Source organism: Oreochromis aureus, linkage group 13, assembly GCF_013358895.1.
Source record: "Oreochromis aureus strain Israel breed Guangdong linkage group 13, ZZ_aureus, whole genome shotgun sequence".
Lineage (NCBI taxonomy): Eukaryota > Metazoa > Chordata > Actinopteri > Cichliformes > Cichlidae > Oreochromis > Oreochromis aureus.
The window spans coordinates 6,433,640-6,458,545 of record NC_052954.1 but is presented as its reverse complement, the minus strand read 5'-3'; the positions used below and the strand labels follow the sequence as shown (position 1 = coordinate 6,458,545).

At 39.8% G+C, this 24,906-nt stretch overlaps 2 protein-coding genes across 4 annotated transcripts in view; both read left to right on the top strand.

Annotated features, from left to right (window-relative positions):
* Positions 1–1,029: 1,029 nt before the first annotated feature.
* Positions 1,030–20,253, top strand: slc1a4 (solute carrier family 1 member 4). The gene is made up of 8 exons (XM_031741132.2): positions 1,030–1,688; positions 8,984–9,026; positions 10,446–10,511; positions 14,192–14,358; positions 14,503–14,736; positions 15,938–16,132; positions 16,244–16,378; positions 16,738–20,253. Exons 1-8 carry the CDS (start codon positions 1,174–1,176, stop codon positions 16,964–16,966), a joined length of 1,584 nt encoding a protein of 527 aa, XP_031596992.1. The 5' UTR covers positions 1,030–1,173; the 3' UTR covers positions 16,967–20,253.
* A 3,472-nt stretch (positions 20,254–23,725) lies between these two features.
* The window catches only part of smap1 (small ArfGAP 1), a 144,937-nt gene continuing 143,756 nt past the window's right edge, over positions 23,726–24,906 (top strand). For 2 of the 3 annotated variants that reach the window (XM_039622043.1, XM_039622042.1), the window contains exon 1: positions 23,726–24,260. In XM_039622043.1, the coding sequence (XP_039477977.1) occupies positions 24,143–24,260 (118 nt within the window). In that variant the 5' untranslated portion in view covers positions 23,726–24,142. The remainder of the gene's footprint in view (positions 24,261–24,906) is intronic. The other variant, XM_031741137.2, reaches the window with a different exon arrangement.

The following is a 24,906-nucleotide window of genomic DNA, read 5'->3' as shown; positions in this document are numbered from 1 at the left end:
GCTCTCCAATGGGATCATCTTGTGGTCAAACACCAGCAGTGCAACAGAGAGTCTCACTAGTAAACGTGAGGAAACCTAACAGTTCCTATCTTCCAACAGAAGAGACTGTTGAACCTTTAAAATGACGGAAATCCAATGAAAGCTCTCGATCTTTTTCCCTGTCGCTGCTGTTCCGTCTAAATGTGACGCTTTAAGAAAAGAAAAGGTGAAAAGAGCTGGTGAATAGCGCCCTCTAGGAGCCGCATAGCGCTGACCATGGTGCTGACAGGCCTCTGCTCTCCATCCACTATTCTCATTCTTGCAGCCTGATTGGTCGCTTGCTTCAAGAGCAGATCTTGTATTCCACTGACTACTAAAGGCTTGTAAATAACAATAATAATAATAATAAAAGATTAAAATAAAATATTAAATTGCATGCAGAAAGGATTTGTGTAAAAACGATACTTTAACAGAAAAAAAGTTTAATAAAGCTCCTAAAATATCCATAATATTGCAAACAGTAACTGTTATTTTATTATCAACATGCAGCAGTACGGGTTTGTGACAGATCACGATTAATCTCATTACCACACCAAAAGGCTGAGACAGACACGGCCCACTGCACTGACTATTTCTGCCCGTTAGAGAAACAAATGTTGGTGTGATCCGTTTGAAAATGAAGAGAAGACAGCTATTTCACTCAAATATCTTCTATGGGCGTAAATGTTTATAGTGAATAACTAAAAGTAGACATGAAATAGGATGCTCTCGTCCTAAGCCCAAGATTCGAGTGGGTTTTCCAAAGAGTGCAGAAGATGAGTGATTTGAAAGGGTGCTTTCATGTGTTTGCATTATTAGGAAGAAGACAAGAAAAGCAGCAGAGCGCGCACTCCGGTGGAATGGCTTTTTGTCTGCTGTTTAATCATAAAACCCTCAGTTATTTATTCAGTACTGGACCCTGGCAATATCCCACGCTCTTGCATCATTTGCTTTTGGTATAAAGTACCCCCTTTTGTGCGCATGTTCCACTTGGCTTTTTGTGTCGTCGCTCACTCTCCATTGGCTCGCCCTGCCGCTTCTGCGCTCAGAGCTCAACGCCGGACCAGCCCTCACAGAAACGTGTGTCCTACCCACGCTGTCTGAAACCGGACTGGGCTTTCCACGCCGCATCGGAGATAATAGAAAAAATTAAAAATGGAGAAAAAGAACGAGATAAACGGACACGCCATGCCCGGCTCAGCATCCACAGACCAGATCCTGGAGAAGAGCTCGCAGAAGAGCCTCGGAGAAAAGCTGATGGAGTTTCTGAGAAAGAACCTGCTGGTGATCTTGACGGTGTCGGGCGTGCTGGTGGGCGTCGGGCTCGGGATGATGGTCCGCAGCATGAACCTGACCAAAGCGCAGATGACCTACTTCGCCTTCCCCGGTGAGATGCTCCTCCGGATGCTGAAGATGATCATTTTGCCCCTCGTTGTCTGCAGTCTTGTATCGGGGGCCGCCAGCCTGGACACCCGGTCCCTGGGCAAGCTGGGGGGCATCGCAGTCGCCTACTTTCTGGTGACCACGCTGATCGCCTCGGGGATCGGGGTAGCCCTGGCTTTCATCATCAAACCCGGAGTGGGCGCGGGAGCCCTGAACACCAACAACCTGGGACTGGAGAGCGTCAGCAGCAACAAGGAGACCACCGACTCGTTCTTAGATCTGGCCAGGTAAAGAGCCCTCTTTAATCGCCTTAAACAGTGGATACGGTGACATGCTGGGTGGTGGGACAAGAAGGGGATTTGTGTGCTGTACTCTAGTGAATCTGATGGGAACTGTGGCACAGCGTGCCTCGGGGCGGTTTGGGAATGCTGGTTAGTTACACACACCAATGGCTCCACGCTCGCAGTCATCCTAGGCATGCGTGCGCACACGCTCAGTAAGGCTACGGCTGCTGTAGTAAGCCTCACATGTGCGCCACTGAAACAACCAAGTTCTCTCTGTCAATGTAGAAGACTTTATCTGTGTACTATCTAAATGAGTGTGATTACACTTATAACAAGATTCCAGCGGTGGTCCTGTTTGGGAGTGTTTAGATTCAATGTCACAATGAGCCAGTAAACCACCGAGTGACCCCATGGAGCAGGTCAGTGTATCCTACAGTGTATCTGTAAACAGTGCTTTATTTGTTCAGGTCAAATCTTCCACTGACAGTTCGGTCTGCTGCTCTGATGTGGATGGAGAGCTCTGCCTAACAGTTAAAAGTGTTTTAATGTTACCACTCAGATTGAGAGTGGGCACACTGCACTCGTCTTAAAGAACTTTACATTTCAGTGTAGCCTAATAGTTAGTTTTACTTGCATCACCTGTAACCCTCTGCACTTCTTTTCAGAACTGTATCAGAAAGCAGTCTCTCTAAAAATCTGCTCCACCTTCACTGCAAGCCGATTAATGTATCAATGAGTACTTTTACTTAAAGTATTTAAAGCCTTTCTTGCTTTTAAATAGTTGATTGCCGCTTTACAATTCCATGCTGCTACAAATGCTTGTCTAACCTCTGATGTAATTAGAGGAGCTGTAAGTGCCACTTACAGCAGGGCAGGTTGCACAGCGGACTATTGCAGAGTCATGTCACATCTGATCGACACCATGCCATAACATACAGTTAAGCCCAAAATTATTCATACCCCTGGCAAATTTTGACTTAAAGTTACTTTTATTCAACTAGCAAGTTATTTTTTGACTGGAAATGACACAGGCGTCTCACAAAAGATAATAAGATGATGTACAAGACGCATCATTGTGGAAAAAAAATATTTCTCAGCTTTTATTTACATTTGAGCAAAAAGTATCATGTCCAGAATTATTCATACCCTTTACAAACTGTCACAGTCTCTGGGAAAATCCAAAGTTCCATACCATTCCAAATAGTCAAAGCTGTTCTAAAGCATCCTAATTACCCTGATTAATTGGAAATAGCTGTTTTAATCAACTCAACAGGTGAAAAACAGCAGCTCTCTGCAGGTGGTCTGTGGACATTCATGGCTAAGACAAAGGAACTCAGTGAGGACCTGCAGCTGTGCATTGTGGCTGCTCACAAGTGAGGAATGGGCTACAAGGCCATATCCAAATGTTTTCAAGTTCCAGTGGCCACAGTGCAAAGTATTATTAAAAATACAAGATGTTCCGCACTGTGGAAAATCTCAGAGGACGTTGTCGGAAGCCAAAAGTGACACCTGTGCTGGCCAGGAGAATAGTGAGAGAGGTGAAAAAGAATCCAAGGATCACCACCAAGGCCATTCTGGTGAATCTGGGCTCTGCTGGTGGCAATGTCTCAAGCCAGACAGTCCAACGGACACTGTTGGGTTCCACGGATGCAGACCAAGGAAAACGCCACTTCTCCAGTCACTTCTAAGGCATGCAAAAGCTCATTTGGCCTTTGCAAATGCTCATCTGGACAAAGAAGAAGGTTTCTGGTCTTCAGTGTTAGGTGGTCAGATGAAACAAAATTGAATTATTTGGTCACAATGATGTTGGCATCATTGTGATCATTTGGCATAAAATGGAGAAGCCTTCAACCCAAAGAACACCATCCCCACTGTCAAACATGGTGGTGGGAACCTAATGCTTTGGGGGTGTTTTTAGCCAATGGACCAGGGAACCTAATCACAGTAAACAACACCATGAAAAAGAGCAATACATGAAGATTCTCAACAACAACATCAGGCAGTCTGCAGAAAAACTTGGCCTTGGGAACCAGTGGACATTTTAGCATGACAATAACCCAAAACATACAGCAAACATGGTGAAGAAATGGTTAGCAGACAACACCAGTAACGTTTTGCAGTGGCCTAGCCAGAGTCCTGACTTGAATCCAATTGAGAATCTGTGGAGGGAGCTAAAGATCAGGGTGATGGCAAGAAGACCCTCCAACCTGAAAGATTTGGAGCTCATTGCTAAAGATGAATGGGCAAAAATGCCTGTGGAGACATGCAGAAAGCTGGTCTGCAATTATAGGAAGCGTTTGATTGCTGTAATAGCCAATAAAGGCTTTTTTCTATTGATTATTGAGAAGGGTATGAATAATTCTGGACATGATACTTTTTGCTAAAATATAAATAAAACCTGAGAAATATTTTTTTCCACAATGATGCCTCTTGTACATCGTCTTATTATCTTTGGGGAGACACCTGTGTCATTTCTGCTCAAAAAAGAACTTGCATATTGAACAAAAGTAACTTTAAGTCAATATTTGGCAGGGGTATGAATAATTATGGGCTTAACTGTATGTACCAAAGCGCATCAAATCCGATTTTTTTGACCCTATGCGACCCATATCCGATCATGGTATGGGCACAAATCCGATCTGGGTCACTTTCGTATGTGGTACTGATTCCGATACATATCCGATGTTTTAGAAAGCGACTGCTGTTTGAACGGTCATGTCGCATTAAATCCGTCTTTTACGTCACTGACACAAGACAGACGCCAATTATCAGCGCCGGAGAAGACATCGCGAACGCTTCCTGGCCATCCAGTGTAGATGTTAGTGAAACTGTTGGGAAGACAACGTTGGAGAAACGTGAACATTTTATTTGTACTGTATAATCTGCAGATTCTGACAGAAATCTGCCACTATCCTTTGAAGCACCGCTCCTCTAAAACAGCAATAAGGATAATTATTAGGTTATCTACATTATTATGTAAATAACAAAATAACTTAAAGCAAAAATTGGGAAACGTAAAGTCCGAAGTCTTTATATTAAGGGCCATCAGTCAAACAATATTGTTTGCTCTGGGTCTAAACAGAGCGCGTTGTGTGTGACGTCTTCTTTTGCGCATGTGGGCCGCTTTGAGCGTTCACACTACATTTACTCATTTTATTTGTAGTGTGAACAAGCAGACAAAAAAATCGGATTTGATCAAAAAATCGGAATTGAGCATTAAGACCTGCAGTGTGAACGTAGCTGCCAGTTAAGAGGCTGTTAAGAGTGTATCTTGACGCCACTGTTACACACAACTGTGTCCGATAGCGGATAGTTTATAGAGCCCAGATTGCAGGCTAATGGCTTCCAGGGGACAAATAAGCACAAATAAAAAATCTACTGATGGCTTTTTGCTGATTATGAAGAGACACAGTCAGTGTCTTTGGGGCAAACTCTTGATTATACAGGTAGAGGTTCTGTGGTACAATTTCAACTCAACTCCTTGTAAAGTTGGTTGGATGGCAGTTGTTCATGGAAGCTGTGCTGGTAGCCTATAAATATCAGTGTTCTTCAGCGGCCTTCACTGGTTAATAATAAGTTCCCACAGTGTGAGGGAAAGCTGACAGCTGTTGAAATAGTAGGATGTATTTTGGGGAAGGCAAAGAGGTGCAAAGCCTGCAGCAGACTGTAGTGCAAACAGCTAGCACACTTCCCTTATCATGATAGCAGGTGGACATGCTGCTGTTATTTCTCAGACTTTATGCTTTTGCAGGTACTTGGATGGTGTAAATTTCACAGTGGGTTACATCAAAACAGGACAGAACGTGAAAGCTAAGTCCAGTGAAGAGAGTGTTTTTGTCTACTTCTCATTCTAAGTTTATACATATAGACTAAGGTTCATTTGTTTGAGCAAAGCTATTGATTCAGAAAGTAAGAATATTTTGGGAATATTCATTTTAACAAGTTTCTGATTCAGGTACTATTGAGAAAGCTAACTTTTAACTTTGCAGGTGGAGCAGTTTGAGGGCGGCTAGTCTTAGTACCAGATAAATTACTGTGCATTTTCTTGATATAGACAGTGTGAAAGATGGTCACTGTTGTGACGTTACCCCTGTTGCTTTCTGAAGTTCTGTCAAGCCTCAAGATTAGTTTCTGCAGTCTTGACTTCATCTCGGCTTCAAATATGGGATGAGGTGGGACAGGTCTGACTGTGAAACCACTCACACATTGCCTAACAACTTCTAAATCACAAACCTTTAGCCAGTGAGCATAGCATGGATATTCCTTCTTTTTGAAACATAGTACAGCCACAATTTACACAACAGACTTCATTGGAAACATTTACTTACAATGCTATTTTCCCATTAACTTCCACAAGACATTTTGAAACCACAGATACTGTATCACCACCTGGTGGACTGAATGCAGGTTTAAGACATTTCAGCAATGGTTTCATTTTTCCCACCCAAAAGCTATGTCCATGCTTTCTGCTGTCTATGTTCCATAAACATGTGTCATATTACAGAGTATTACATTATTTTCCCACACTCCAGATAGTCTGTTTATTCAGTGCTCTACCAGGCAGGTGGTGTTTGACTAAAAACCTGAAGGTTCAGCCAGTCAGTTTTATTTGTATCAAAGTATCAAAATGCTGGTGTTAGCTTTGTGGCTTGCTAGTCTGCCCATTTTTTTAAATAACCTCTCTATATTTTAGCTTTTCTTTGCTAGCTTTTAGGACTAAACATATATTTTGGATTGTTTTAACTTGTTTCCGAAAGATGCTTACCAATTCTGCTTGATAACAACTATTTAATGTATGGCAAGCTAAGAAACTAATAAGCATTTTATTTTCATCTTCTTAATAAGGCTGAGGTTTCTGCACTTTGCATTTTGAAGATTTACCGTTAGCATTTTAGCATTTTAGCTAGGACTACATTGGTTTTTACTGCCAAAAGTGAATACATCTTAACGAGAGGCTAAAACGAGCAAGTTTGGGAAGTAACCTGCATTCATAAACTGTAGGAGGACAATTTACAGCCACACACATCAGCTATTTAATGCTGAGTTATACATCAATAAAAATTCTAAAATGTTCTCATTAAAGCTGAAGCACAAATTTATACTACTAAACTGGCTGGATATGTGTCCATTCAGTAGAAAAACCTGTAAACTGTTGCATTAAGTGCCATCTAAAAACCAGAAGAACCAGCAACAGACAGACGGGTCATTTCAGATCACATCATAGGATCTGAATTAAGCCTTGAAATGATCATTCATGATACTTGGCTTCGATTAATTAGAAAGTCAAGCTATTATGTAACATCAGTCCACAGAGAGACAGTGGGCCTCTAGGGAGACTCTGGGAAAATCATGCCAGCTCACTTCTGGGTTCCCAGGCTTAATCCAGATTCTCGCTGAGGTCATGTGCTAGGATGAAACCTGACTGCCTTCATATAAAGGAAAAGAATTTAGGGAATCTTGGGTTGCAACAAGAATTTAACCAAAACATATCACTTGTTTGCAACATCAGGAAAGGAAAGAAAAGACTAAGTGAAGATATTGTGGCTACCTGCCAGCGTGTCCTGGGGAGCTGAGATATTCAACAGCTGAAGCAGCATTTGTCCCTGAACTCAAGGCAGAGTTGACGGGGTCATGGTGTTATGAGCTGAATTGCTTGGCTCTGGTCTGGCCATGGGAATAGATGTGAGCAAAGCCTGTATTTCTTTGCACAATACAGTGTGACCCCAGAGGATAACGTTACAACAAACACACAGCAGTATGTAGAAAGGGCCTGCAGGCTTCCAGTAATCCCTGTATGATTATCTTACAGTAGTGAAAGTAAACTCCTTGACACTCTGTCTGTGACAATCTGTCAAGAAAATGTTTGAATGAGGGATTTATAACAACAAAAGGGATAATGAACCAAAGTAGGCTGTTCACTTTGAGGATGACTAAATAAACTCCCTGTAAATCTGGTTATTATCCTCTGCATTACTGAGGTTGCCATAAATATGGAAGACAAAAAATCATCTCAGTGCCAAATTACTCCTATTGTTCCTCACTGTCTTTTAGTAACTGACTATTGTGATTATGTCACATTTCCCATGCTGTTATTACTGTCATGATTCAAATTACGGAAAAAACAAAACAGCAATAGTGTGTGTCTCTACATCCAAAATCCAGTACTATGGACTACATACAGGTGTACCTGATCGCTAACCAGCAATGTCACTTATACTCTGTGATATTCAGACTGGGCTGGGATCGGGCAAATTCAGGTGCGGTATAAATGCCATTCAGAAGGTGTGCTTGGCCTGCAGCAGCATTTAGGTGGATGTTACTTGACAAAGTAACTCCCAAAAAGTTGATTCTGTTCATCTGGACGTAGCATTTTCAGTGGGAGAAAGTGAAGAGTGACTTCTTCAGTCTCGACTGATGAACAGAATCAACTTTTAGGGATTTCCTTACCTGGATCATTGAGAATGCATCGAGACATGTCAAAGTAACATCTAAGATAATCTCAGTTGCAATCAGTGTTCTCCTGTGAGTGCTCCTTGTGACCATGTTAGACACAAGGTTGTACTGACACTGTTAGTAGTAGTGACACTTTTAGTAGTGCTTCATGTTGGCAAAACATCTCAGTGACTATTGGAATGCATTGCCATGAAATTTTGTAACCTTTTGCTATGGTAATGCAGACCTCACGTAAAGTTTGTCGAGCCGTTGACAAATGAACAGCAGCCAAATAATGATGAAGAAAGAATAGAAAGGAAATTGATGCAAAAGATAACTTAAGAAAATATGAATCTTCACTACACTGTGTATCAGTTTTATACTAAAAACTAACTGAGTAGCATGTGAGACTTGCAGAGCTTGAGTTAGATTTATAAAGGTATAAAGCGATTAAATTTAGTCTCATTTTATTTTCCACTTCTGGCTGACTTTGCTTTACCTTCAGTTGACTCGAGAACAGTGAAACCTCCAGGGAAAGATAACTAATCCTAGGTAAGACCTCGCTAATTTGTTTTATGAAAAGGTGAAACAGACAGCAGATTCGTGTCCGAACAGCTGCTTTATCAGGGAGTTTGGGCTGCAAACTTTAGAGAGGATCCTGGGAAAAAGCCAAGATACGACGATGATAAACCAATCCTGTTGAGAATTTACTGTTCGGGTGGGATAGCCACATGATTCTGAAATACCTGTTCATTGTTGTCGTAGATGTTGGCCTTTTACCGTGTGTTCAGATAAAGTGGCTTACACAGAAGAATATATGACTGTAATTTTCTGTGGCGCTAACTTGTTTTTGCTTCTGTTCTCAGGAATTTGTTTCCAGCAAACTTGGTGGCTGCTGCCTTTCGTTCTGTGAGTGCCAGCTCCTTACTTCCTACCCACCCCCACACACACAGACACACACACCTTTAATCCTCCTCTTTCTGTCTTCTGTACCACCTGTGTCTCGTGCAGATTGTTCATTCAAATTTATTTTCCCAACCACACAGATGCTGCTACAAATCCATTTACAGTTGCCATAAATCCTGGTTAGAGCACCAAGAGCCTCTTAATGAGGAGACATCCAGAATAGGGTCCGCAGCGCTCCCCTGTTCACCCGAACACCTCTTTTTCTTGTCCCTCACCAGCCGTTACCATGGCGAACCCATTCCATTAAAGCTAGCCTAGCAACCCACCTCGCCTCAGTACTCCTCAACACGGGCCGCTCCACTTCTTAGTAACATCCTGGCTGTTACAGCTAAAACAAGGACCTGGAAAATTCAATATTTGGGGATGAAGTGATAGAAATTAACTATACACACATGGACACACAGGGAGAAAGGAAAGCACGTTCACACTCTTTTAATCACGCACAGACACACTTCATCAAACCTTAAACTTCTCCCAAACCACACCTGTAAATGACACACATACACAAATAACTCAGTTATTTCTCACAGAAAGAGTGAAAAAGTGTTTAAAGTGAAGCCAGGTTACAGAGTTCAGTGTACCCCCACACACTCAGTATATGCTGTGGTAGAGCCCCCCGTGGGAATGGCTCCAACAGCGGATTAGACCAAGAAAGCAGAGGAGAGGGGGGATTTACACAAAATGACAGGCAGCTCGATGTTTAAACAGACGTTTAAACAAATGATGTGTGAGATTTGGATTATTGGATAGCTGGCTTTTTCATTTGAGACTATACCCATCTACTCTATGTGCCTACATGCCCAAGAACTTTTAAAAACCAAGACTCGTATAAGCTCATATAGATCTTTAGGAGATGTTGGAAACCTCTACCCTATAGGGGTGTCTATAGAAATGCTTTGAGGGAAAGGGGGCATTGTTGCAGTTCTGTTTACTGAAAAGACTAAACGTCAGTGGACAGTGTCCAACTGGGTCCCAAGTCTACTACAGAAAGTACTGACACAGTGAACTACTCATAGCCTGAAAATGTCCAGGATTTTTTAAACCTGCACAACCAAGAAGAGGCCCATGGGAAATCAGAAAATAAAACCCCCGAGGAAGATTAGTATAGGAAACATCTATCATATTTTAAAATGGGGGTCAGTGGCAGCTTGTGGGTCCCCTTTTGTGACATCTCTGCTCAGATAGATGCCCTGTTCCGCAGCAATGTCTGTAAAATGTATTATTTAAAACAGCTGCATCTGATTTTTCAAAAAGCAACTCAACAGATGTCATATTATATTAGAATTCAATTTCTAAAAACATTAATTTATTTCAGCAATACAACAGAATAAACAAGCACATGTTTCTTTCTTTATGTTACAGTACGCAACAGACTACAAGATGGTTGCTGTGGGGAATGATACCAATGGGACGACCCTCTACCAAAAGGTAAGAGCTGGGAACATCTGTTGCGTGAAGTTTTTCATGCAGACTACGTAACACGTAAAGTACCTGATTACGAAAGGAAAGTGCTCTCATCAAACAGTTACCTCTGTCAAACTGAAAACAGGAGGTTAAGCCATCGTCCATCCTTGAGGTACATGTTTGCTCTGAGCACCTTGTTTGTATGTCAGTCACCTGTGGGTGCAAAACCACTGAATAAGCAGTACGTGCACGTCTAATGAAAGAGCTGGTTTTGGGAAAGAGGGTCAAGGCTGATGGTGAAATGCTGATAGCCATGCGAACAGTACAATCACTACAAATAAGGCTAAAGGCCAGTCATTTTTATTTATGAGTTTTTAATCTGCCTTTAGCTCACTGGTGCCAAATAATCATTAGATAAATATTACTTTACTCAATGAATGCTTCTAGTACTAGTTTTAGTACTCTTAAATTCTAAGTACTGATATATTTCTTATAATTTCTTGATGTCATAATCTGATTTTATGGATAAAAGGTGTTCAAAAAGGGAAAAACAAGTAACTCTAGAACACCACTGTGTAGACTGACACTATCACTAACATGAATGTGAGGGGACAAGGCTCACATGCATGTCTCACATGCAGGGACATGCATGTGAGTCTTGTCAGTCTCTCTCTCTCTCTCTCTCTCTCTATATATATATATATATATATATATATATATATATATATATATATATATATATATATATATATATATATATATATATATATATATATATATATATATATATATAGATAGATAGATAGATAGATAGATAGATAGATAGATAGATAGATAGATAGATATGAATTTTTCTATATATTATTCAGCATGTGGATGAAAGTCAGCAGACGTTAGTGTTCTAGGGTTAATATGAAGGAAAAAAAACAAGGCTTTTTCTTTCTGCTCTTTAAAGTGCGGACAAGCGTAAACATGGGAATTGTAAATACCAGCAGAAGAGATCTTATGTAATCTGCAGATTGCAGGGTTTTTTGCATTTTCTTCTGCTACTAAAACTCATGTTGCATACAGTGCAGTTATCTTTATATAGTGCTCACATGTTTTCCACTTCTCCACACAACTCATTATTCCATACTGTGATTATACTGTGACAACACTAGAAAGAACCAGAGGCTAAATAAATCTAGTAAATAGTGAATACTTTTTAATATAAGCTTATATGAAGCTTCAGCAGTCTGAGTTAGCTAATGGCATCTTAGTCCTGAGTGCTTTTTTTTCTCCTTGATTGCCAGGCAACAAAACTATATTACTACAATGGCTTCATAAGCTATATTGCCAAATCACAACAACACATCTCGAGGTGCAGTATATATTATATATACAATAAGAGGGAGAAAACCCCAGTATTCAGATGACTCCCCCTATAAGCAAGCATTTCAGCAAGAGTGGGAAGGGAAAACTCCCTTTTACAAGAAGAAACCTCCGGCAGAACCAGGCTCAGGGAGGGGCGGCCAACCACGGCGTGAAGGGAGGCAGGACAAAAAGGTGAAAGACAAAAGTGGAGTTTCACACAGTAACTGTTGTAGCAACCAGGTCCTTACAATTACATGCAGGTGTTGGCCACCATGCAGGTCATCTTGCTGGGTCAAGATGACCTGCATGCCTGATGTGAGGCAAGATGATGTGCTGGTCTTTACTAGGAGGGAAAAACAAAATCCTGACAGAGGACCATCACCAGATTTCTTGATTGTCACTTGCCTTCTACTTGTAGTGGATGTTGCATCAAGTGTATGATGGTTTTTCTTATTTGTCAGCAGGAGAGACAGACGATCGGAAGCCGGCTAACAGATGCATAATGGTACACAGACTGCTAAACAAAAGCATTTAGGGAGTAGTACAAAAGCCTTTTTAGGCTGGTACCACAGCAGCATCCTGTTAGTTAATACAAGGAAGCACTTTTAAAGGCTTTTAGCAGCACTGCACTCAAGTAGCTTGTTTGTACTCGAGGATCATTAAAGAGCAAAGAGAAGTTTTATAAGTTACTCTATTTGATTATATAATTTGTTAAATTTTGAGCATAATCTTTAAATCCTAATGCTTCACCCTAGAGGCTGTGGCTTGTCCCCATTGACCCAGTATGGGGGAACAGTGGGGGGAATCTGATTTTGGCATTGGTCCATGGTATTTGTGTGCCGTGGGTCTTGGTGGACTGTCGCCCCCTACCCACCCACCCCAGTGCCAGGGGATGAAGCTGGTGTAGCTGTGGGAGAGCTCAGCACAATGGAAAGGGATTGAGCACAGGATTTGTCCTTGTCCCTATTTGTCATCCAGTTCACTGAATACTTCTACTGCCTCCAGACTTTTGCATTCGCACATACACACTCTGCAGCAAGCAAAAGGTGTCGTATATACTACTGCAGTCTACACAAGCTCTATTATTTGACAAGTTTATCTTTCCACAATGAAAGGATACACATAAGGTTCCATCCAAGAGTTCAATGTGTGATTATCAGTGTGGAACTGCTATTGTGTGAAGTGTTTCATTAGCTAAGAAAACAAGTTTAGTTTAAAGTTGGATCAACAAGCAATTTTAGCCTTGCAGGCAGTTTGAATTATGGGTCAGTGGACCACCACTTTGGTCCAGTCTAATCAAACTTTTCTGCAGAGAGTCATAGTTCTCCGAGGATTAATCTCAAGTATTCTAGTAACTTTTCTTATTCGTCTAGTGAGATTTACATTTTAGGTTAGATATCATGAAAGCACTTTAATGGCTTATCATAAAACTGCAAATATTATGTTTCCTAGTGGCTGTCCGCTACTTAACTTGGTAATCTGCTAACTAAAATCACGAGCTTAAATCTTGTTTATCAAACGCAAACATTAGCATGCTAACTGACTTAACAGAAATGGTTATCCTGCTTAGCATGCAACATAACATACAATAGTGTTACTATGCTAGATCATAAAACTGCAAATATTCAATGTTTCCTATTGGCTGTCCGTTACTTACCTTGGTAATTCGCCAACTAAAATCATGAGGTTAAATCTTGTTTATCAAACGCAATCATTAGCATACTAGCTAACTTCCAGAAACTGTAACCCTGCTTAGCATGCAAAGTAACATACAACAATGTTTCTATGCTAATGTTAACATTTAACTTAACATTGCACTTCAGTACAACCTCACCGTAGTGAGTGGCTAGTGTTAAGACATGAGCTGACGTAAATATGAAGTGAGCAAGAGCCAAAAACTAAAAAAACTTAATTCTGTGTCATGAAAATTTGTCAGTTGTTATTCTCTCAAACTGTAGATTCTTCAGGAGAAGAAGCGTATTGTTGCTATTTGTTGGCAGCTGAAACTGTGTGATTCAACTTTGCTTCTATATGGACTGAATGAAAAAAGAAAGGGATTTGGTGAAGTTGCACAGTCAACCACTGCCTAGGTAATGCTGTAGCTCTTCACTTTTCAAGAAAAGATTCTTCCACTCAAGCTCTTTAATGTACATTCAATGACACTAAGTCTTAGTAAAACAGATGCTCTTGCCAAGATATATTTGTCAAACCTTCTGCATGACTGGAGACCCTTTCCTCTTCTGTGTTTTGCTCCCTTTTCACTTGAACCAACTAGGTTTTTGACAGCCCTTCTAACACAGTCTTGTCAGTATGCTCAGGCTCTTACAGTGTGACTCTGCTTGGTGCCTCAGGTCCCTTATGGTACAGAAACAGATGGCATGAACATTCTGGGTCTGGTGCTGTTTGCCATGGTGTTTGGTGTGGCACTGAGGAAACTGGGTGACGAGGGAGAGGAACTCATCCGTTTCTTCAATGCTTTCAACGAGGCCACCATGGTGCTGGTGTCCTGGATCATGTGGTAAGTGGTCTTGGATGAAATTAATTGAAATGTGGAGATATTTTGTGACATTTATTAGTCAGTTAAAGAAGGATAGACATTGACTGTCTGTGCTGCACTATTTATTGCTGTATTTGACTTTAACTTTCTCCTGTGTCTCTTTAGGTATATCCCCTTTGGCATCATGTTCCTAGTGGGCAGTAAAATTGTGGAGATGGAAGATGTGGTTCTTCTGGTCACCAGCCTGGGAAAATACATCTTTGCTTCGATTCTGGGCCACGTTATCCATGGAGGCATCGTCCTACCCCTCATCTACTTTGGTTTAACACGCAAGAACCCCTTCAGTTTCCTGTCTGGCCTAATAACACCCTTCACCACTGCCTTCGCAACCTGCTCCAGGTATACTGGTACATTGCAGAATCCTTGATGAACTGTTACAGGGAAGCTGCACATCAGTGAATATAAATGTATGTAAATAAAAAGTTGGCATGTAATATTAGTGAAGTCTTACACTTCAGTATTTGGCCCTTCCTGATTTCTTATTTTTTGCATATTTGCATATTTATTATGAAAATCATCACTGTGGAGGAATTTTCTTCCACTCTTCTTTGTAGAATTGTTTTTATTTAGCCAAAATGGGGAGTTTTTAAGCATGAACGGCCAAAGTATCAGAGTCAGATCTAGATCTAGACTTTTGATGGGCAACTCCAAAAACTTTCAGAGGTGGACTTGATGGTGTGGTTTGGATTATTGTCCTGCTGCATAATGCATTTGAGCTTCAGGTAGGCAGCACAGTTCATGCTTCAGTCAATTATGGCAAGTTTCAGGTCTTGAAGCAGCAAAGCAGCCCCAAATCATCAAACTACCACCACCATGTTTGACTATTGGAATGGTGTAATGCTGGTATGTTAGTTTTAGGCCAGATGTAATGGGACACAAGCCTTCCAAAAATGTCAGTGATCAGTCAGTCGTCTTTGTGGTCAGTTTTTTCCCTTGGAATTCTTCCATGGATGTCATTTTTGCCTAGTGTCTTTTTAACTGTTGAATCACGGACCCTGACCTTAACTGAGACAACTGGGGCCTGCAATCCTTTAGATGTTGTTGTGGGTTCTTTTGTGACCTCCTAGAGCAGTAGTCCCCAACCTTTTTTGCGCCACGGACCAGTTTATGTCCAACAATATTTTCATGGACTGGCCTTTAAGGTGTCGCAGATAAATACAACAAAATAAAACCAGTACTGGTACCAAAAAAAAGACGATTTATTCATAACACATGGGAAAAGACCCAGGGAAACTGAGTTAACGATTAAAATGATAAAAAAGTAACGATAAAAACCCTGAAAACCATAAATTTCACACCTGAGCCTCAACTCTCGCGGCCCGGTACCAAACGACTCAGCCCGGGGGTTGGGGACTGCAGTCCTAGATGAGTCTTTGATGTGCTCTTGGAGTATTGGAGTAATATTGGTAGAATTATCAGATTATGTAATATTGTGAATATTGTGTAATATTAAAATTTGCCTGAAGACCTGAAACATGTAAGTGTGACAAATACCAAAAAAGAAAGACATTTTTCATTTGCATTTTTCTTCTCTCATTAGTTCAGCAACTCTACCCTCTATGATAAAGTGTGTGGAGGAGAATAATGGTGTGGACAAACGCATCAGCCGCTTCATTCTGCCCATTGGGGCCACGGTTAACATGGATGGCGCTGCCATCTTCCAGTGCATCGCTGCCGTCTTCATCGCTCAACTGAACAATACCGAGCTGAACGCTGGGCAGATCTTCACAATCCTGTAAGTTCAGGGAACGAGAAAAACTTTTATTAAACAATAATACCACCAACATTTCCTACTGGCATAAACAGGTGGAAATTTATTGTGTTTTATTGTAAATCACACTTTCAGGGTGACGGCCACAGCCTCCAGTGTTGGTGCAGCAGGCATCCCAGCCGGTGGCATCATCACCATTGCCATCATCCTGGAGGCTATCGGCCTGCCGACCAACGACCTGTCCCTTATGCTAGCTGTTGACTGGATTGTGTGAGTGTCATATTAGAAAACATAACTACGACTACAGATGATCACGTACACCTACACCTCACCTAGCGTATGGTAAGCCAACTAGATCAGAGTTTCCCAACTAGACCAACGTTTCCCAACTGTAGGACCAACAGAAACCCCCTTGCAGTATTTTCCTAGAGCAAACACACACATAGGTTAAACAAACAAATGGAAATAGGTCATGTTTAAAATACAGGTTCTTCTTTATGAGACAAATTGCAGATACTCGGTTCAATTACTCTTTTGAAAAGCAAATGCCTTTTGTTAGTACAACCTTCTGTCTGCCTTGATGCCATCATCATCACAAAATTTGTAACAAATGTTCTCTTTGTGAACAGAGATCGTACCACCACTGTAGTGAACGTGGAGGGCGACGCTCTTGGCGCGGGAATCCTCCACCACATAAACCAGCTGGAGATGAAGAAGCATCAACAGGAGGGGGAGCTGTCGGAAGTCCAAGTGGAGGCGGTGGCCAACGTCCAGGCAGAGGAGGAGACATCTCCATTAGTCACGCATCAAGCCAAAGCCTTAGAAGCTATGCCGGAAGCCATTGAGTCAGTGCTGTGATCCCAGCAAGACTTTTTCCTGTCTTGACCTTTTACCTTTGACATCTCTGACAATGCTGCTTTTGTGGAAGCATTCTGACTCAGTGTCCATAACAAAGTCACTGATTTCAATTGTAAGGCCAAACAAAAGCCTTCTAGAGCATGGAAAGTCTACATAGTGTCACTGTTATTTTTGAAATTGGGTTTCCATTCTGGCATCTTAATGCTAAATTAATGCTATATGAAATTTTAGGATAATTTGCCCAGTCACTTAAGTCAATAGTTTTTGTATTTTACATGTTATTTATTAAAGCATTTTGACATAAACAGTGACAGAAACATACCAAGTCTAAAATAGCCCTAAAACATTCCCATAAATGTGACAGTTATGCTCATCTTACTCCACTCACTGCTCATCAACAGCTTTGTATAACAGGACATGATGAAGTGCATTTATTTCTTTTTATCTTCAGACTGCAAATACCATGACATGCTTTAACTATAGAGGATTAACGACTCAACAAATGCTGACAAGTCAGAGTGTTTTAACAATGTCTGTCATTGTTTAAGTACTGGTGGAAGTCTGGATATGCGTTTTACTTATTCTGTTAATTTGATGTCCCTTACTTGGATAGCTGGATGAAAACAACACATTTTGTAGTGTCAGATTAGGTTGAAGTGGTAACTGTGGTAACTGTTTGGGCCTCAGTTTAAGAGTAGTATTTTTCATAATCCAGAGAAAAGTTTACAAGGGCTGTTAAGAGGTTTTATAACTGAAGAAGCTTCATAGATGTGAAACATCTTCAAGAAACCCAAAGGAGTCAAGTTGCTTTCTTTCCAAGCTCCTTAGAATATTGGTCTGCATGCATTGCCCTATGTTCTCATGGGGGAAAGGTCAATTGTATGATCTACTCTCTAAATAAAACAAGACCCTATTTATCTCTGAGAAAACAACCATTCTTCACATCAATATTACTACAGGGAAAAAGCTGACATCAGCATTTTACAAGCACGTGCCAACAATTTTTTAATGACAGCAGCTTAAAAGTCGTTTTTCAAAATGGTTAAAGCTAGCTCTTTAAGTTCAATGTACATCAGCCTTTTTAAGTTAGCTTAAGGTTGTACATGCTGGCATATTTCTTAGCTTTTTGTGACAACATACTTCTTTGATGTTTAGCTACACTGATTTTAGCTATTTTATTAAAAAGAAAATATAGCTAAGAGCATTATTGCTATGCTACCAAGGAGTCTGAAACATAGCTAGTTTGGTTTCTTATTTGTTTGCTAACCAGCTAAAGCTGTATTAACACTATGCTAACAGTAAGCTATGCTAGATTTTTTTAACTTATCACTTTACTTCTTTTCTTAGCTAAGTATCATGTCAGGTATTTAGACTAAGTCCAGGGAAGCTCACTTGACACTTAGGAAATAACAACTGTGGCTAACTAGACAAATATAATAATGATATAGATATAAAATTATTGAAGGATGTTTATTTTCTAGCTTGCTATTCTTATTCTGGGAGTCAAAAACAGGTTTGGATGATTTACTGTCCATAAATGTCTCATTTATGTTAGCCCTATGCGGCACCTCAGTTTATACTTTGTCTGAAATAAGCCATTTTATTGAGTCTTTAAGAGCCCCATTCTTAAAGCCCCCTTTGTTCTGATTGGCTACATTCTGGAAGCCAGCAGAGGCGAAGCACCCTGTGCTTGTGAGCTATATGGCCTTCACTTTATGAAAGTTGAAAATGTTTGGAGACTTGGTATTCTGGGCAGTCAGAAGCTGTTTGAGCTTTTGGCTCACAGTGATTACATTTACAAATGCTAAATGTAAATGTGGCAAACTTTAGCTGTGTTTAATATGAACGTTCAACAGAAAATGGGGAAAAGATATTAAAAAATGTTTTAAAAAGTTGAATGCTTCACACAGCTGCCACAGTGTGTGTATTTGAAGGACTAATATAAGCCGTTGATACTGTTAAAGCTAACAGTTAGTTTGTTTGTGAGTACTGTAACCACACTTCTTTGACACTCCAGGTCTGCTTTTATTGAAGATCACATGTGAAACTTGAGGTTGTCAGTAAGGTCAATAGTTGACAGTGGTGTGTCTGAGAAATCACAGCAAATTCATAAGTCATTCACTCAAAAATCTAAATCCTCATCAAATGTTTACGCTCAAATACTGGACCAAATTGTAGTTCACATCGCGCTGCACGTTATTTTGTTGCAATTCCATCCTTTGATTATTGGGGTGATTTTTCTCAGTGATGTCCGAGTCTTGCGCCATGACATTATGACACCAGAGTGGAAATTATATGATGTTTATTAATATTTGTATTTTAATTGTTTTTAAGAGGTGCATCCTAAGCTGTGTGAGAGGATCTGAATCCTACTCTTCTCCCTTACTACATAATTTTATATTCACAAATGAGCTCACTGACTGATATGAGTCTAGATAGTGCCCCTCATTACTTTGTGGTAACCTGGGATGCGATTTTCATATCTGATGTCCTGCTGATTTACAGTTTTAGGTGACTACAAGACTGCCAAATCTCTGCTGGTTGAGCAGCAGGATGAGTCTTTGCTGCCCTCTGCTGGCAGTTATGTGAAAGTACTAAGCTGCTTGCATCTCTTTCTGCATCTGTCTGAAACGTTGCATGACAGTGGTGATATCTGCTATTTATTTGATCTGTTATTTAACAGCTGGGATGAGACTGCTTTGCTCTTGTGACATAATTCTGTATTTTCAAATGAAGAATACTCAGAAGTGAGGGATTCTTTTTTGTTTTAATTTTTCATGTGTGAAATGAAGTCATTCATGTTGCTGTCACCTTACTCGTGAGAGGCTTGTTATGATGTGGTGGTGCTACTTTAGTTGTCTCCTTCAACGAGGATGTAAACTAGTTTGTTTCAGGCCTTATTACTCATTGGTACAGATTTCACACCTGATTTTTATAAGCTAACAATTTCTCTCTTAACTTAAAGCTTAAAGTAAACTGTATCTTGTACAATCACATGTAATTACACATGATGTGGTACATGTGTGATATATATTTTAATTTATTGTAATTAGTTTGACTTTTTTGTATTATTTGTATGTTATCCTTTTAACAGTTTCAAATATATTTATCCTTATTGTACACTTTTGAAACTAAACTTCACCTGCCAGTGTTTCTGATGACCTCCTCCTCTTTTCTTTTAGGAATAGCTGCTACATTTCTGTGCCGTCTGTACAGCTGTCACTTTCCTGTTGTTTTTGCTGTCTGTCAACATTAAAAGTTATTAAAGTTTTTTTTTTGTCACGCAACCCAAATGATCTGTTTTGATTCCTGGTTGTGTCAATCTAAGCCACCCAAAAGGGGCAGTTATTTCTGTGTTACACTCTCACAACTTGAACAACACCAGTTTGCTTTCTTTGTTGTGCAAAGTTCCTTTTGTAGACATTTTTCTTGTTTTTTAAATTTGCTGTATAATATAGTGACAGGCGAAATATTATAATCAAGCCATATTTTTAATTATAATGGAAACAGTCACCAGACAAGTAGATTTAATCTCTGAAGCATCCAACTGCTGGAAAAAAATATTCTGGAAATCAGAACATGTCCGAGGAATAAAGTGCTCATTTTTGCACCACTTCTTCTAGATTTTAAGGGTGAATATTAGGAACCAAGAAATTAGGTCAAAGAGCTAGATTCACTCAGAGATGGAGAAAGATGTAATAACTGCTCAGTGACACTTATACTGTCAGTGTAAAGACAATATGCAGTCTACAGTTAGTGTAGGTAATGGGACTCAGCCAAGATTGCTGTGAAACATCTGCTTACATCCTGTTGAATTCAGTTGTGCACATCCACAAAGAGCAGCAGATCAGCTGATTACAACCTATACAATATGAAAATCTATGGGAGCTCATATTAGAAATTATTGTGAGCTGTTAGTATTTTCCCCACGCTGAGCCACTACAACAGATCTTAGCGTTCCTCCACCTTAATCTCTGTTTAGGTGTGGAGGCAAAGTCACCCTCTGTTTTTTTTTTCTCTTTTATTGCTTATGTCCTAAACAGTAACAGTATTAAGATGAGTACATTCATTAGAATTAGAATTTAGATTTAAATAACATTTGTATTCTCATGTACTAATATTTGTATTACATTAATATAGGAGATGGTTTAGTTACCTGTGCATAAAAATAGATGGTAGAATTGTCCTTCAGGGAGCATACTATGCTTTCTGGCTTTTTTTGACTGTACTTTTTCACTTTTTCTTGATTCAAAGCTGCCTTTGTTGTCTCCGTGTCTTGTAGTTGTATGTGAAAATGTAAGCTGGATAAAGCTCCACCAGAAAAATCCTTTCAGTCCACCTCCAAGTGTTTGAACAATTAATTGGTGCTTCGTTGTAGTGCACAAAAGGTCTGTATTACAGACACTAGCAATTAAAAGACAACAACTGAAGTTTTTCGGTATACAGTTGGATGGAAAACGTGGAAAGTACGAAGTCAGGAAATAATAGATAAACGTAAAAGAGTTAAAAATGTTATGATCTGTCTGGTTGGGAGTGAGTGGGGAGCTGAGCAGAAAGCACTAAAGTCAGTATACACAGGTTTAATAAGGTCAATATCTGATTATGGCAGTATAGCATTTGGTTCAGCATCAGTTTCAATATTCAAAAAACTTCAGAAAATCCAGATTAACACTTGTGATCCAAATCAGGGGATCCTCAGAAATCTTAACTGAAAACTAGTACAAAAAGAAATGAATAGAAAGATAAAGTGGTGTCACTAAACAATCAGGACTCGTGTGAAATAACCTCAACTCCATCTCAGCAGGCATGAATTTTAGGGTAAGGGTTAACAAAGGGCACAGAATTTTACATGCTAATTTTTTTACTATTGTGCAGTGTTAGTTGTCCCAAGTTGTTAAAGAAACAAAAACAAAAGCACACACCAAAATACTGCTTGTAGATCTCACAAATGGGGAAAATAAACCCACTTTCCACCGTCCACATGCGTATCCTTTCTCACACCGTTTGCTTTTCTGTTGGAGCAGACATGAAGGGACTCTCCAGCTGTACATGCAGTTGCCACATAAATATACAAAAATCAATAAACTTCAACATAATAAAGCCCTTTCAAATTAAGAGACTCCTTTTTATAAATGCATTCAGCAGTAATTTCACACCAGTGCTGAATAAAATCTTCCAATTAGTAATGTTCAAAGCTTTGTTTTGTGGCAACTTCTTTTAACCAGAAATGAGTTACACTAATGGAAAAATGTCTGTCACAGCAGGCGATATATGATATTTGAGTGAAGATGAGGCTAAAATCACTTAAAGACACAACGCTAAAAGTTTGACAAGTTTATTGCAGGCTTGAAGGGCAACAGAGAGTTATGCAAGTCAGTTATTTCAGAGTTGAGGGGTAGAGGGGGCATGCACTATTTCAGCAGGTTTGTCTCCACAAGGAGAAACTTTAGAGATTGTTACAGAATTGTCTCTCGGGACTGGCAGCACATGCACGAACAATAACAGCATAAACCACAATCAGCTCTACAGTGCAAAGTGCAACAACTGAAGGAGCTTAGTAGGAGGAAGGTCACGCCCTGCTGCACACAGGTGAGTTAATTTCCAACAGCTTCCAGGTGTGAAGTATAGAGGAACCCCACTTATGAAACAAATGAGCAGAACTAGTACACCCATACAGATACTCACACAGATATGAAACATTAAGCACTAAATGGAACGCCTGTGCTAAGGTGTTTTATGTTTTTCATGCACAATTTTTTTCTTTTTAAAACATTTTTATTTGTTTAATTTTAATTAAGCATTTTGTGGGTTATGGTGTATTGAAAAGCTGTGAAGTAAGGGCACAGGAAAAAAAAATTACTTGCCACAAGGGGTCGCCACAGCGGGTGGCTCTGCATGTTTGATTTGTTGGTGTTTCATGCAGAATGCTCTATTGATGCCACCCAAAATGGGTTTGTGTTCTAAAAGGAAAAAATAATGATAATAAAAACAATAATAATTATTATTTAAAGTACAAGCAGCAAAGATAAGGACCTGACTACTACTAATCAGAAGGTTTGTGGTCCCTGGTTGCTCCAGCCTATATCAAATATTCTTGGGCAAGATACTAACCCCAAGTTGCTCTCTGATGCATCCATCCGAGTGTGAATATGTGTGAAAATAGTGTATATTAGATAGAAGGTTCTGAGATGTAGAAAAAGCCCTTGTTATGACATCAACAAGGTCTTTAGATTGAACTAACCAAATATCATGTTGGTCCGATTAAATCATCAAGGCTTGAAAATAGCTAAAAATGTCCAAACTTACTCCCCTTTTGTTTACAGTATTTGAATTAATTTAATTGTAACACATTGAAATTCGCCATGCTGGCTCAGGAACACCATCTGACAAAAAGTCAGAGTTCTAAAAATAAAGTAACACCAACGAAGTCTTTCCTGAACAAATTTTACATTACACCAGTCAACCAGTTGGAATTGGTGTCCCAAAGAGTAAAAGACAATTTTCTGTTGCTGCTAGGTGGTGCTACGAATGATTAATACTGTACATATTGCCATCCAGATGCAATCAGGGTCCTTATCAAACATGAACAGTTTCGAGCAGATATGTCTTGAGACGTTAATAGCATGTACCAAATTTCATACAAGTAAAACTGTGTTTTAACTTCATTAAAATACTAAAGCTGGTTTCTTCTAATTTTTTGATGTAGTTCTCCAGGATTCCTCTTCAAAGCTCTTCTGTCAGTGTCAGCTGTCTTTTGTTCTCTGTTGTTTCTCTCGCAAGATGCTTTAATAATGTTGAGGCCCGGGGTGTGGGGAAGGCCAGTCGATGAATGATAGTGGGTATGTGTTTTCAATTTACTGCATTGGTGGTGTGTTCAGGATTACTGTCAAGCTGACAAATGAAGCAGTTACCAATAACGCGAAATTCCTTGTGTATCCCATACCACTTGTGTGATTCTGATTCACGCGCCGCTGCAAAAATTCCCACAGTCGTGAAAGCAGCAGAGATGATGCTGCCACAGATCCGTATTACCTCGCTAGCAGGTTGTAAGCTAACTGAATACAGGCAGCAAAGTGCGGGCAGAAGGTGATGTTCCACCCATTTTAACACAGGCTGAGCACTCCGTGGTTTTCATCGACTCTTCACAGGCAGGTCTAACTTCCGAACTTTGGCGACATGACGACGCGATCTGAGAGAGAAAAAGCCCAGAAACTGAATGAGCAGCATCAGGCCATTCTGTCCAAACTGCTGAGAGAAGAGGATAACAAGTACTGTGCTGACTGTGAAGCTAAAGGTAAGCCCGGCAGCCTCTGCGGCTAACCTTGGTGTCACAGGTGCATGACCAGATGTAACGAGGAGGGCACCTGTCCGTTAAAAGGCACAGGTAGCATCATATGTATCATACAGCTAGCATCATATTGTAAGGTTATTCTGATGGGAGTCACTTGTGTGGAGCAATGCTTGCATCCGACCTTTAGTTTTGATGCTTCATATGAACTGTGTAAACCTGACGTGTCCTCCCCCGTTCATATCTGTGTTATGAACAATGCGCCATGCTACGCTACTGGTTTCTTAATTACATTTAAGCCCCTAATAATTATTATTGAGCGACATTTATTTAAAAATAACTGAACAACACACAACTTCCGCTTTGTTTTTGTTTTTTTAAAGTAAAGTCGTTATCCAGCGCTTTTATTATCTGTTTCTTTCCATAATAATAACAACATTGATGATAATAATAACAATAACAACAATAATAATAATAATAATAATGATAATAATAACAATTATTATTATTATAAAATAATAATAATAATGATAATGATAATCCTAAGATAAAACAAGAAAAGAAAAAAAATGCAGAGAAGCTTGCCAAAAAGTTACTCTAATACAAATACTTTAATGCAATTCAGTTGAATTGTAGTGAGAATATATGTATT